The sequence below is a fragment of the Salvelinus namaycush genome, chromosome 19 (genome assembly GCF_016432855.1).
Source record: "Salvelinus namaycush isolate Seneca chromosome 19, SaNama_1.0, whole genome shotgun sequence".
NCBI lineage: Eukaryota > Metazoa > Chordata > Actinopteri > Salmoniformes > Salmonidae > Salvelinus > Salvelinus namaycush.
Window position 1 is genome coordinate 27,894,023 of NC_052325.1, and position 15,005 is coordinate 27,909,027.

At 42.6% G+C, this 15,005-nt stretch overlaps 1 protein-coding gene across 1 annotated transcript in view; it reads right to left on the minus strand.

Annotated features, from left to right (window-relative positions):
• Positions 1-15,005, minus strand: part of dnajc10 (DnaJ (Hsp40) homolog, subfamily C, member 10) — a 30,990-nt gene that overhangs the window by 11,767 nt on the left and 4,218 nt on the right. The window contains exons 3-13 of the mRNA XM_039014718.1: positions 6,914-7,082; positions 6,703-6,753; positions 6,530-6,612; positions 6,178-6,309; positions 5,820-5,991; positions 5,632-5,675; positions 5,389-5,520; positions 5,072-5,161; positions 4,570-4,680; positions 4,349-4,463; positions 414-541 (exon numbers count right to left, since the gene is read on the minus strand). Coding sequence (XP_038870646.1) covers positions 414-541; positions 4,349-4,463; positions 4,570-4,680; positions 5,072-5,161; positions 5,389-5,520; positions 5,632-5,675; positions 5,820-5,991; positions 6,178-6,309; positions 6,530-6,612; positions 6,703-6,753; positions 6,914-7,082 — 1,227 coding nt within the window. The remainder of the gene's footprint in view (positions 1-413; positions 542-4,348; positions 4,464-4,569; positions 4,681-5,071; positions 5,162-5,388; positions 5,521-5,631; positions 5,676-5,819; positions 5,992-6,177; positions 6,310-6,529; positions 6,613-6,702; positions 6,754-6,913; positions 7,083-15,005) is intronic.

Here is a 15,005-nt window from a genome sequence, read left to right on the forward strand (position 1 = left end):
AAAGGGATACCCAGACCCCTCTATCATGCTGCTGCTACTGTTTATTATCTATGCAAAGTCACTGTAACTCTACCTACATGTACATATTACCTCAATTACCTTGACTAACTGGTGCCCCTGCACATTGACTCTGTAACGGTACCCCCTGTATATAGCCTCGCTTGTTATTTTACTGTTGCTTTTTAATTATTTGTTACTTTTTTTTTTTTTTTTTTTTTTTTTTTTTACTTAATACTTATTTTTTCATTGTTGGTTAAGGGCTTGTAAGTAAGCATTTCACTGTAAGGTCTACACCTGATGTATTCGGCACATGTGACAAATACAATGTGATTTGATCTTTCAAATACATGTCACAACTGTGAACATCGATAAGCAAGTAGAGTATTAGTCACTAACATTAGGCTGATACTTACAGGAGCAAAGAAGTCAACTAGCCAGGGCTCCTTTCCATCACTGGGGAAGTTCTCTGGTCTCAGAGTGGTGACATGGGCGCTGACACTCTCCTTAGCAAACGCTATGATGTTATACAGCACATCCTTCCCTGGGAGAACAGAATAGAGGTCGACCGATTAATCGGAATGGCCGATTAATTAGGGCCGATTTCAAGTTTTCATAACAATCGGAAATCGGTATTTTTGGACACCGAATTGGTCGATATTTTTTACACCTTTATTTAACTAGGCAAGTCAGTTAAGAACACATTCTTATTTTCAATGACGGCCTAGGAACGGTGGGTTAACTTCTTTTGGCTGCAATCCCGTTAACGGGATGATATGACAACAGCCAATGAAAGTGCACGGCACCAAATTCAAACAGAAATCTCATCATTAAAATTCCCCAAACATACATGTATCTTATACCATTTTAAAGGTAATCTTCTTGTTAATCCCACCAAAGTGTCCGATTTCAAATAGGCTTTTCAGCGAAAGCACCACAAACGATTATGTTAGGTCACCACCAACTCACAGAAAAATTCTGCCATTTTTCCAGCCAAAGAGAGGAGTCACAAAAAGCAGAAATAGAGATAAAATGAATCACTAACCTTTGATGATCTTCATCAGATGACACTCATAGGACTTCATGTTACACAATACATATATGTCTTGTTCGATTAAGTTCATATTTATATCCAAAAACCTCAGTTTACATTGGTGCCATGTTCAGAAATGCCTCCAAAATATCCAGAGAAATTGCAGAGAGCCACGTCAAATAACAGAAATACTCATCATAAACTTTGATGAAAGATGCATGTTTTACATAGAATTAAAGATACACTTGTTCTTAATGCAACCGCTGTGTCAGATTTCAAAAAGCTTTACGGCAAAACACAATATTCATTCATCTGAAAACAGCGTTCAGCCACAAAAGCAAGCCATACAGTTGCCCGCCAAATTGTGCAGTCAACAAAACTCATAAAAAGCATTATAAATCTTCACTTACCTTTGCTGATCTTCGTCGGAATGCACTCCCAGGACTCCCACTTCCACAAGAAATGTTTGTTTTGTTCGGTAATGTCCATAATTTATGTCCAAATAGCTATTTTTGTTAACGTGTTTGGTAAACAAATCCAACGTCAGGAAGCGTGTTCACTAAAAGCTGACGAAATGTCCACAAGTTCCGTAACAGTCAGTAGAAACATCTCAAACGATGTATTGAATCAATCTTTAGAATGTTTTTAACATAAAACTTGAATAATGTTCCAACCGGAGAATTACATTGACTTCAGATGAGCGATGGAACAGAGCTCCCTCTCATGTGAACGCACATGGTCAAAGCATGGTCAGGTCATGGCAGACCTGACTAATTCCCCTCTCATTCGGCCCCCCTTCACAGTAGAGGCATCAGACAAGGTTCTACAGACTGTTGACATCTAGTGGAAGCCGTAGGAAGTGCAAACTCATCCATATCTCGCTGTGATTTCAATAGGATCTTGGTTGAAATTCGACCAGCCTCAGAATTCCCACTTCCTGTTTGGGTTTTTTCTCAGGTTTTTGCCTGCCATATGAGTTATGTTATACTCACAGACATCATTCAAACAGTTTTAGAAACTTCAGAGTGTTTTCTATCCAATACGAATAATAATGTGCATATATTAGCAACTATGACTGAGGAGCAGGCCGTTTACTCTGTGCACCTTTCATCTAAGCTACTCAATACTGCCCCTGCAGCCATAAGAAGTTAACTGCCTTGTTCAGGGGCAGAACGACAGATTTTTACCTTGTCAGCTCGGGGATTCGTTTTTGCAACCTTCCGGTTACTAGTCCAACGCTCTAACCATCTGCCTTACATTGCACTCCACGAGGAGCCTGCGAGGGCAGCAAGAGGCCAAGGTAAGCTGCTAGCTAGCATTAAACTTATCTTATAAAAAACATTCAATCTTAACATATTCAATAGTTAACTACACATGGTTGATGATATTACTAGTTTATCTAGTGTGTTGCATATAATCGATGCGGTGCCTGTTAATTTCTCATCGAATCACAGCCTACTTCGCCAAACGGGTGATGATTTAGCACTGTCGTTACACCAAACCTAACCATAAACATCAATGCCTTTCTTTAAAATCAATACACAAGTATATATTTTTTAAACCTGCATATTTAGTTAATATTGCATGCTAACATGAATTTCTTATAATTAGGGAAATTGTGTCACTTCTCTTGCGTTCCGTGCAAGCAGTCAGGGTATATGCAGCAGTTTGGGCCGCCTGGCTCGTTGCGAACTGTGTGAAGTCTATTTATTCCTAACAAAGACCGTAATTAATTTGCCAGAATTTACATAATTATGACATAACATTGAAGGTTGTACAATGTAACTGCAATATTTAGACTTAGGGATGCCACCCGTTAGATAAAATACGGAACGGTTTCGTATTTCACTGAAAGAATAAACTTTTTGTTTTCGAAATGATAGTTTCCGGATTCGACCATATCAATGACCAAAGGCTCGTATTTCTGTGTGTTATTATGTTATAATTAAGTCTATGATTTGATAGAGCAGTCTGACTGAGCGATGGTAGGCAGCAGCAGGCTCGTAAGCATTCATTCAAACAGCACTTTCCTGCGTTTGACAGCAGCTCTTCGCTGTGCTTCAAGCATTGAGCTGTTTATGACTTCAAGCCGATCAACTCCCGAGATTAGGCTGGTGCAACCGATGTGAAATAGCTAGCTAGTTAGAGGGGTGCGCGCTAATAGCGTTTCAATCGGTGACGTCACTTGCTCTGAGACTTGGAGTAGTTGTTCCCCTTGCTCTGCAAGGGCCACGGCTTTTGTGGAGCGATGGGTAACGATGCTTCGAGGGTGGCTGTTGTCGATGTGTTCCTGGTTCGAGCCCAGGTAGGGGCGAGGAGAGGGACGGAAGCTATACTGTTACACTGGCAATACTAAAGTGCCTATAAGAACATCCAATAGTCAAAGGTATATGAAATACAAATGGTGTAATAGAGAGAAATAGTCCTATAATTCCTATAATAAAACTACAACCTAAAACTTCTAACCTGGGAATATTGAAGACTCATGTTAAAAGGAACCACCAGCTTTCATATGTTCTCATGTTCTGAGCAAGGAACTTAAACGTTAGCTTTTTTTACATGGGACATATTGCACTTTTACTTTCTTCTCCAACACTTTGTTTTTGCATTATTTAAACCAAATTGAACATGTTTCATTATTTATTTGAGGCTAAATTGATTTTATTGATGTATTATATTAAGGTAAAAGAAAAGTGTTCATTCAGTATTGTTGTAATTGTCATTATTACAAATACATTTTATTTTTTAATTACATTTTTTATTTTTATTATTATTATAAAAAATATATATATATATTTTTTTTAAATCGGCCGATTAATCGGTATTGGCTAGTTTTTTGGTCCTCCAATAATCTGTATCGGCGTTGAAAAATCATAATCGGTCGACCTCTAGAACAGAAACAGTTTATTTGCCATTTATAAGAAATAGATTGGAAATCTTATTCACTCAAGCTCTCATGAAAAACAAAATAAGAATAACAAAAAAAAATGTAATTTGAAAAAATGTAAACTAGGAAAGTCAGTTACGAACAAATTCTAATTTATAATGACAGCCTACCCCGGCCAAACCCGGACGAAGCTGGGCCAATTGTGCACCACCCTATGGGACTCCCAATCACGGCCGGATGTGATGCAGCTTGGATTCGAAACAGGTACCACTGAGATGCAGTGTCTTAGAACACTGCTCCACTCGGGAGCCCCCCCCAAGTAGATATACAAATGTGCATATGTATAACAACAACCAGTGAAAAGCAATGCCGAGTGAAATACAGAGATAAAATACCAAAATCGATTGAGTTCGAATAAGACGTTGACTTACCATGGTGTATCTCAAAGTCATGAATCCCAAGGCCTTTGAAGACAGCGATGCAGGGCTTTTGAATGTAGAAGGAGACGCATAGTTCTGAGTCAGTAAGGCAGTCCACCTTTCCCACCTGAGAAAAAGCACAGAGTACTGGCAGTATTAAACATCCAGACTGAATCAGTGACGAGAATGAACAGTGAATCAGAGCGATATTCATTGTGGATTTCAGACCTTACCTGTATGTGGGCTGCCTTCAGAAGAGCCTTGAGCTTCTTATACTCATGAGATGCCATGGTCTTCTGTCCGAAAGAAAAACTGACAAGCCACCGATGATGGGCCAGTTTACTCTACAGAGACCGATGGAGAATAGAACACAATAGGACAGAATAACTGTATTTTTCCTAAATATTTCAGCATCACCACTACAGGTGTTTTCCTCAACTGAAATCATGTCAGACAACAGATTATTTCATCTCAAATATATGTGGTTATTTTTAGTAGGTAGGTATATTATTACTAGGAAGAGGAAAGAACATCATGGCACCGATCAAACATCCACAACATTCAAGCCAACCTCCAACAACTGAGTCTGCCTCTCACAGATTGGACAGCACAGAGGACGCTGCACTAAGACATAACCCCCCCCCGAGGCACAATAAATATATGGTTGTACGAGATGGTAATACAGATGATTTTTACTGTACCTTAGATTTGATTATTGGGTTATTATTACTGTACCTGGAAGGTTTCCTTAGTAAGAGCCTCCAGGTCAGGCAGATGCTGCATCACCTCTCCATAGATCTCTCTGGTATCCAAACTCTGCAGGAACTGTTGTTGTGATGAAACCAATGTTTGTTGTAAAACTGGGCTTTCAGAACAGTCACGATTCTATCTCATGTCAATAAAACATTTTTAAAAAGTGTTATCTAAGCCATGTATGGTGAGGCTTCTTCATAAACCCATCCTGGGTTTCTCCTTCTCACTTACAAATTCATTTCATGTTATACTTTGTTTTTAGTGTGCGCAAACAAAACTAAAACATGGGCCTCTCTTACCAGCACGCTGCCCTTGTTCTTCAGTGAACTGCCGGGGGGGAAGAAGGCTGTGGTGCTGGTGGTCACCTCAAAGCTGCCACACAACTCAGCCTGTATTGAGCAGTCCATCCAGCCCACGTTCACTAGACCTTCCTGAAGAGGACACAAGAGAAGAGACATATTTCAGTCACAATAACAATGTATGTATGTACATGTATGCTCATGGGAAGGTAAACATACAGCATGGGTTCAATGAGGACTTACCAACATTCCTGCTAATTTTTGCCTCGTCTGTGACTCTAGACAGTCTATAAAGAGATCAAACACAGATCATATTTTAACTGTATAGAAAATACAATTCCTACCATATTGGTTTCACTAATTCTGACTAAAAGTCTCTATTTGTAAACATGACAAAGCATCTCAACGTAACCCTTAACAGCCTGTCTTACCTCCAGAGTCAGCACAGAAGGTGATCAGCCATCCAACTCCAGATGAAAATGCTGCCTCAATCTCGGTGAAGACATTGCCTTGCCACAGCTCTGTAACTCTGCTCTTCACAAACTGCATGCCAAACTTAGTCAAACTCTCCTTGGCCCTATCTCCAAAGTATTTCTCTGGATTCTATTGGGACGACAGAAAGGGATGCGTTTTAGAGGGTTGTTCCTAACACCATGATCAGTGAGTGATTTTAAAACAGATTGAATGATGTGCTAAAACAATGGTGAGCGTAGCATTCAGTCTGGTTTAACCAGGCTACGTGATGCATGACAGAGCTATCCTAAAAGACAGCTGTGACGTTTCTCCTACCATTCCAGCTTTGTAAATGTAGAGGCTGGGGTAGCTGTTGATGCCTTTGCTGCGACACAGTCTGTTGTGGTCACCGCAGTTCACTGCTCCTATCCTGATCACTCCATCCATCTCCTTAGCAAACTCCCTCCACTGCGAACACACACACACACACACACAAGGTAACATATGTTAGAAAATTAAACATAGATAACAATTATCAAAGGATAAATGAAAACGACTTAAAAAAAAAGGTACTATCTGCAATATCTACCACTTTTCAATGGACATTTTAATTAAGTATATGAAACAACCAATGAATAGCAGTAAATATAGCAGAATGCACTTTTACAGTGAGTGAGCAAAGTATTACCGTGGGAGCCAGCTCGTGACAGTGATGACAACGAGGGAAGTAGAAGTTGACAAACCAGAGTTCCCCAGAGTTCACTGCTGCATCTATGGTAGTAGAGTCAGTATCATTACAACAAACATACCCCAACAAGAAAAGATGGCTCTGAAGGTTCGGAATAGTGTGACATCACTTACCGAAGTCTCCCCTATCTAAAGTGACAATCTCTAGGTCATCATCGTAGATACCTGCAGAAAGAGTAAGATGACAAGTCACACCAACGTCCTGAGGAAATGACTGAAAATGTTGCATGTTAGCAATGGCTTATCTATCCCCTTTCTTCATATTTCTTGTCAATGTTTACATTTCACATTCTTAGACTACTAAAAAAAAAAAAAAACTATTTACCAAATTCATTTCTATAGTAGTTCCAGCTCTCATATCGTCCTCCTCCCTGCTGCTCGTCCTGCAGACCCTTCTCTCCATACTTGTCATACTTCTTCCTCAGATCGTCATCCTTCAAAACTTCATAGGCTCGGGTTACCTTCAGGAACTTGTCGTGGGCAGTTTCATCATGCTGGACAATGAGAGCAACAAATCAAGTACTGGACTTTGTGGAAAATATCTAGCCTGCTACCAGACGTGGTTGTGCTGTTTTGTTGTGACAATGACTATAGAATTAAGAAAAACAGCAAAAACAGATCTGGGACCAGACTAGGAAATCACCAGTATGTTGTGATATGTCATAGCCTATGATAAAAGTTACATTTTAACATGTTATAACACACACAGTCAAAAGTTGACACACCTACTAATTGAAGGGTTTTTCTTTAATTTTACTATTTTCTACATTGTAGAATTATAGTGAAGACATCAAACTATGAAATAACCCCAAAAAGTGTTAAACAATTCTTCAAAGTAGCCACCGTTGCCTTGATGACAGCTTTGCACACGCTTGGCATTCTCTCAACCAGCTTCATGAGGTAGTCACCTGGAATGCATTTCAATTAACAAGGTGTGCCTTGTTAAAAAGTTAATTTGTGGAATTTCTTTCCTTCTTAATGCGTTTGAGCCAATCAGTTGTGTTTTGACAAGGCAGGGTTGGTATCAGGAAGATAGCTCTATTTGGCAAAAGACCAAGTCCATATTATGGCAAGAACAGCTCAAATAAGCAAAGAGAAATGACAGTTCATCTTTACTTTAAGACATAAAGGTCAGTCAATCCGGAACATTTCAAGAACTTTGAACGTTTCTTCAAGTGCAGTCGCAAAAACCATCAAGCGCTAGGAGGAAACTGGCTATCATGAGGATCGCCACAGGAAAGGAAGACCCAGATTTACCTCTGCTGCAGAGGATACGTTCATTAGAGTTACCAGCCTCAGAAATCTGCAATTAACTGCACCCAAGATTGCAGCCCAAATAAATGCTTCAGAGTTCAAGTAACAGATATATCTCAACTAGAAGTCGACCGATTATGATTTTTCAATGCAGATACCTATTATTGGAGGACAAAAAAAAAGCAGATACCGATTAAATCGGCCTATATACAGTGGGGCAAAAAAGTATTTAGTCAGCCACCAATTGTGCAAGTTCTCCCACTTAAAAAGATGAGGCCTGTAATTTTCATCATAGGTACACTTCAACTATGACAGACAAAATGAGAGAGAAAAAATCTAGAAAATCACATTCTAGGATTTTTTATGAATTTATTTGCAAATTATGGTGGAAAATAAGTATTTGGTCACCTACAAACAAGCAAGATTTCTGGCTCTCACAGACCTGTAACTTCTTCTTTAAGAGGCTCCTCTGTCCTCCACTCGTTACCTGTATTAATGGCACCTGTTTGAACTTGTTATCAGTATAAAAGACACCTGTCCACAACCTCAAACAGTCACACTCCAAACTCCACTATGGCCAAGACCAAAGAGCTGTCAAAGGACACCAGAAACAAAATTGTAGACGTGCACCAGGCTGGGAAGACTGAATCTGCAATAGGTAAGCAGCTTGGTTTGAAGAAATCAACTGTGGGAGCAATTATTAGGAAATGGAAGACATACAAGACCACTGATAATCTCCCTCGATCTGGGGCTCCACGCAAGATCTCACCCCGTGGGGTCAAAATGATCACAAGAACGGTGAGCAAAAATCCCAGAACCACATGGAAGGACCTAGTGAATGACCTGCAGAGAGCTGGGACCAAAGTAACAAAGCCTACCATCAGTAACACACTACGCCGCCAGGGACTCAAATCCTGCAGTGCCAGACTGAAGTTTGCTAGAGAGCATTTGGATGATCCAGAAGAAGATTGGGAGAATGTCATATGGTCAGATGAAACCAAAATAGAACTTTTTAAAAACTCAACTCGTCATGTTTGGAGGACAAAGAATGCTGAGTTGCATCCAAAGAACACCATACCTACTGTGAAGGATGGGGGTGGAAACATCATGCTTTGGGGCTGTTTTTCTGCAAAGGGACCAGGACGACTGATCCGTGTAAAGGAAAGAATGAATGGGGCCATGTATCGTGAGATTTTGAGTGAAAACCTCCTTCCATCAGCAAGGGCATTGAAGATGAAACGTGGCTGGGTCTTTCAGCATGACAATGATCCCAAACACACCGCCCGGGCAACGAAGGAGTGGCTTCGTAAGAAGCATTTCAAGGTCCTGGAGTGGCCTAGCCAGTCTCCAGATCTCAACCCCATAGAAAATCTTTGGAGGGAGTTGAAAGTCCGTGTTGCCCAGCAACAGCCCCAAAACATCACTGCTCTAGAGGAGATCTGCATGGAGGAATGGGCCAAAATACCAGCAACAGTGTGTGAAAACCTTGTGAAGACTTACAGAAAATGTTTGACCTCTGTCATTGCCAACAAATGGTATATAACAAAGTATTGAGATAAACTTTTGTTATTGACCAAATACTTATTTTCCACCATAATTTGCAAATAAATTCATTAAAAATCCTACAATGTGATTTTCTGGATTTTTTTCTTCTCATTTTGTCTGTCATAGTTGAAGTGTACCTATGATGAAAATTACAGGCCTCTCTCATCTTTTTAAGTGGGAGAACTTGCACAATTGGTGGCTGACTAAATACTTTTTTGCCCCACTGTGTGTGTATATATATATATATATATATATATAACATTTTGTGGCAAAGGGGGTTGAGTGATAAATGGCAGATATGTGAGAGCAGAACTAATAAACGGGCTCTGCCCTATCACTAAAATGGCCACCCCAATCAGAACTACAGATCACAAAATGGCCAACTGCCAAAACTACAATTCCCAGAAGCAAGGGGACCCCTCAGAGGGTGGGGCCGATCCACAGATAAGGGGTCAAGACAAACCAGGAAGAGAGAAAGGGCTGGAAGGATCTGTGAACAATAGCGAAAGAGATGATATATAATCGGCTGGATTTACCGTGTATCAGCTGGACTGTTTGGACTTACCTGTTGGCGTTTGGACCTGGACCTACCGAAAACCCGATTTGTGTACCGAATCCTGCTATCCTTGACCTTGCCTGCGGCCTGGGTGGACCAGGACGGAGAAACAAACACACAGGTACTGTCCTGTTCGAAATAACTCTCATTCTGGGGTGATTTTGGTGACAGTTTCCCACTTAATTTGTGACAAACGCTCCTAATCTTGAAGAGATTTGCCACACGTGGTGCAGAATGCGGGCAGATGGACTAACCATACCGCTGGTTAGGTAGAGAGAAAAAAAAAATCAGTTGGCACTCCAAAGGGGAGTAGGTTTTTTTGTGGCTTTGTTTGGTTAGGACAGTTTTCTGGGGAAAATGAGTATGGAGGGAGCCATGTTACAAGCGGCGGCCGCCCAACAAGAGGCAACTAGAGCTCAACAAATAGCTCATCAGGATGCAATGTGAATGTATCAGGACACGTTACAGGTCCAGCACCAACCAGCTGCTCAGAGAGGAGCAAGAGAGAAACACCGGGAGTTAAGAGAAGGCCTGAAGGAGCTAGCGGGCCAAATTGGGGCTCAGTTACCAGCTGCAAATACCCAGAGGCGGGCCAATCATTTTCTTCAAAAAATGACAAAGCAGGATGATGTGTAAGCATATCTCACCACCTTCGAAAGGACGGCAGAGAGGGAGAAGTGGCCGAAAGAAGAATGGGCAGGGCTTCTGGCACCATACCTGGCAGGGGACGCTCAAAAAGCGTATTTCGACCTGGAGTTGAAAGATGCACAGCATTACGTTAAACTAAAGGAATAGATTCTGACTAGACTGGGAGTGACCAATACCGTGAGGGCACACCGCTTCCACCAGTGGTCCTACCGACATGAACAACCCCCCCCGAACACAGACAATCGACTTGATTCACCTGGCACGGAAATGGTTGCGACCGGAGACCTGTTCATCCGCCGAGATCGTCGAGACCATCGTACTCGACCAGTTTCAGTGAGGTCTACCTCAAGAAGTTCGACGACGGGTTGGCCAGAACGAGGTACTTTCCGCCGACCATCTCGTGGGCCTGGTTGAACGGTATTGTACGGCAGGAACAGCTGAGCAGGCACAGGAGGAAAGATCCCCATTCCCCAGACCTGGGCAAACCAGCGGACAGGGTAAGACTGTCCCAACATTTGGAGGGGGAAGAGAGCAGCAGTATGCTAATCCTGGTCGTTGCAAACCTAGTGCCGCCTCATGAACTGGATACAAGTCAGAATATCAGTGTTACGTGCATTCATGGGGATATCCGTCTGTACCCCACAGCCTTAGTGAGCATACAAACCGAGGACGGTTTGCTGGATTATGAGGTCGGCGTGGTCCCAAAGATGCCATATGATGTAATACTGGGTAGATACTTTCCTAACTTCGCGAAGTTAGGCCAAAGGAACGGCATATTTAAGAAGCCAACAACCCTGACCAAGCAGGAAGAGCATGTAGCCTTCAACCAAAGCCAAGAAAAGAGTTCTCCCAGGGGCCAACCTCACAGGTGCTAGTAGGGGAGGATGAGGAAGAAGTGGCAGACCTCGTTGATAATGAGCAGCCCGGTACTAGTGGGGCTGGGGTCGATCTGAATCCAGAGGACGACTATCTAGAACCAGCAGACCTGGCAGGGTCCCTGACTAATTTCGTGATGACCCAAAACCAGGATCCAACCCTGCAGCAAGCCAGAGGAGATGTGCAGGTCGTAGATGATACTCCCATGAATGGGATGATGCCTAATAGTTTTCCCCACTTCATCATGAAAAAGGGTTTGGTGTACAGAGTCTCAAAAATAGGGGTTGATGTGGTGGAACAGTTGTTGGTCCCCACCCGGTACCAGAGGACAGTACTGGATCTAGCTCATGGGCACATTCTGGGTGGACACCTTGGTATCAATAAAACCGGATTGTAAGGAGGTTTTACTGGCCAGGAATTCAGGCTGAAGTGGCTCGGCATTGGGGAGAGTGCCCGGAGTGCCAGTTAACAGCTCCCCAACCAGCTGTTAGTGCCACTCCCCATAATCGAAAAGCCATTTGAGAGGATAGCGATGGATATAGTGGGCTGATAAAATAATTTATAAGGTTACAGATAATGATTAAATAATTCTACCCAGAAACATAACCATTAGGGAGTATAGGTTATGGAGCATATATAAGGAATAATAAAAATATTAAACATAAGTCCAACTGGGGACTGGGGAAGAGAGGAATGTATGTGTGTGCCTAAAGAAAACACAGACGACAATTAAACTGTGTTTGAACCGACCAGAACACTGAGAAATTACGATAGGACAGGGAGTACCCCTTCATGTTTCCCTAATCGGGGGGGGGGGGTGGAACTGACAACTGGGTAGTGAAAAACTGTGGTGAGAATTCTGGAGAAGAAGATAGCTCTCCTAATGTTAGTGTGCATGTGTGTGCGTAAGTGAGAAGAATGGTATAAAAGGAATGTCTTTGTATATTAACTGCAGAGCTCTGGGAATTCTGTCTGTTTCATTTAAACCAGAACTTCACAAATTCTGCAGACACATTAGAATAATTGAAATTTATGAACATTGATAACAAAATTCAATATCATGGGCCCACTACCCAAATTCACCAGATAGTACCAATACATTCTGGTCATTCTAGATTATGCCACTCAGAAGTCATTCCCCTTCGGACGATGGCTTCCAAAAATATCGCCAAGGAATTAGTGCTCCTGTTCACCAGGGTAGGGGTTCCAAAGGAGATCCTTACTGACCAGGGGTCCCCCTTTATGTCCCGCCTTATGGCGGACCTTTGTAAATTGTGGCAGGTGAAACAGTTGAGGACATCGGTTTACCATCCTCAGACGGACGGGCTGGTTGAGAGATTCAACCGTACTCTGAAGTCAATGCTCAGGAACGTAAGCGATAAGGATGGGAAAAACTGATATTACATGTTGCCGTATCTGATGTTAGAGAGGTTCCTCAAGCCTCGCTGGGGTTTTTCCCCTTTGAGCTGGTATATGGGAGGCACCCCCGGGGAATCTTAGACATCGCCCAGGAAACCTGGGCGCACCAATCCACCATGTGTACTAGTGTCATAGAGCATGTCACGGCAATGCAAGACAGGATAGCCACAGTCATGCCAATCGTCAGAGAGCGCATGAGACAAGCACAAGAGCACCAGCGGCACACTTATAACCGGCAGGCTACCCTGAGGGAATTTCAACCGGGAGATAAGGTGTTAGTGCTGATCCCCACAGTAGAGTGCAAACTACTAGCCACATGGAAAGGACCATATGACGTACTGGAGAGAAAAGGAGAAGTCAATTATTGGATCCGACAGCCAGGCCGACGGCTCCAGGAACAGATCTATCACATAAACCTGTTAAAAGCATGGAGAGAGAGAGAAACACTCATGGTCACGTACCCCACACACAGTCAGAAGACATCCGAAGTAAATATTTCACCTACTCTGTCCCCAGCACAAGTACAGGAAGTAAAGACCCTGATCCAGAAAAACAGAGATGTGTTTTCAGAGGTACCCGGACAAACTGAGGTTACGGCTCATGATATCGTTTCCCTACCAGGGAGAAAAGTGAGCATGAGGCCATATCGGGTACCTGAAGCTCGACAGGCCGCGATTAGAGCAGAGACGGAGAAAATGTTGGCAGCTGGAGTGATCGAAGAGTCAAATAGTGAGTGGTCTAGCACAATTGTGATGGTCTCCAAACCCAATGGGTCTTTGCGGTTCAACTTTCGGATGGTAAATGAAATCTCCAAGTTTGATGCCTACCCCATGCCCGAGTATATGAACTACTGGAGAAGCTCGGTACATTACGACCCTGGACGTAACCAAAGGGTACTGGCAAATTCCTCTGACCCCCAGAGCCAAAGAAAAGACAGCCTTTGCAACCCCTGACGGTTTGTTTCAATACACCGTCATGCCTTACATGGGGCCCCAGCCACCATTCAACGGCTAATGGACAAGGTCCTAAAACCGCACCATGCGTACGCCGCAGCTTATTTAGATGACGTGGGGATCTACCGTCCAGATTGGAAATCACACTTACCGCGGGTACAGGCAGTGTTAGACGCCCTTAGAAAGGCAGGGCTCACGGCGAACCCTGCCAAGTGTTACGTGGGGTTAGAGGAAACAGAGTATCTGGGATACACCGTGGGAAGAGGGTTAATCAAACCACAGCGTAAGGTGGAGGCAATTAGAGAATGGCCGAAACCAGTAAATAAGAAGCAGGTTCGAGCCTTCCTAGGGCTGACCGGTTACTACCAGAAATTCATCCCAAGTTATGCCACAGTGGCCGCCCCACTCACCGACATGACTAGAGCCAGAGGGCCAAACATGGTCAAATGGGATGAAAGGGCCACCAAAGCATTTAGGACATAACAGGAGGCTCTCTGCTGTAATCCAGTGCTGGTGGTACCAAACCTTGAGAGAGTTTGTGGTTCAGACGGATGCCTCAGAGGTCAGCTTGGGAGCAGTGCTATCCCAAGAGGTCGAAGGGGTGGAGCACCCCATCCTGTTTTTAAGCTGGAAGCTGGAACCATGGGAGACCAACTACTCAGTTGTTGAGAAAGAAGAGATTGAAGCGATTGAAGAGATTTGCAACAATATATATATTTGTAATAATGACAATTACAACAATACTGAATGAACAATGAACACATTTTAACTACAAAACTACAAATTCAATTTGGTTTAAATAATGCAAAAACAGTGTTGGAGAAGTAAAAGTGCAATATGTGCCATGTAAAAAAGCTAACGTTTAAGTTCCTTGCTCAGAACATATGAAAGCTGGTGGTTCAATATTCCCAGTTCTCCAATATTCCCAGTTAAGAAGTTTTAGGTTGTAGTTATTATATGACGCGTTCACTATTTCTCTCTATACCATTTGTATTTCATATACCTTTGACTATTGGATGTTCTTATAGGCACTTTAGTATTGCCAGTCTAATCTCGGTAGTTGATAGGCTTGAAGTCATAAACAGCGCTGTATGTCAAGCATTGCTAAGAGCTGCTGGCAAATGCAGTAGTGCTGTTTGAATGAATGCTTATGAGCCTGCTGCTGC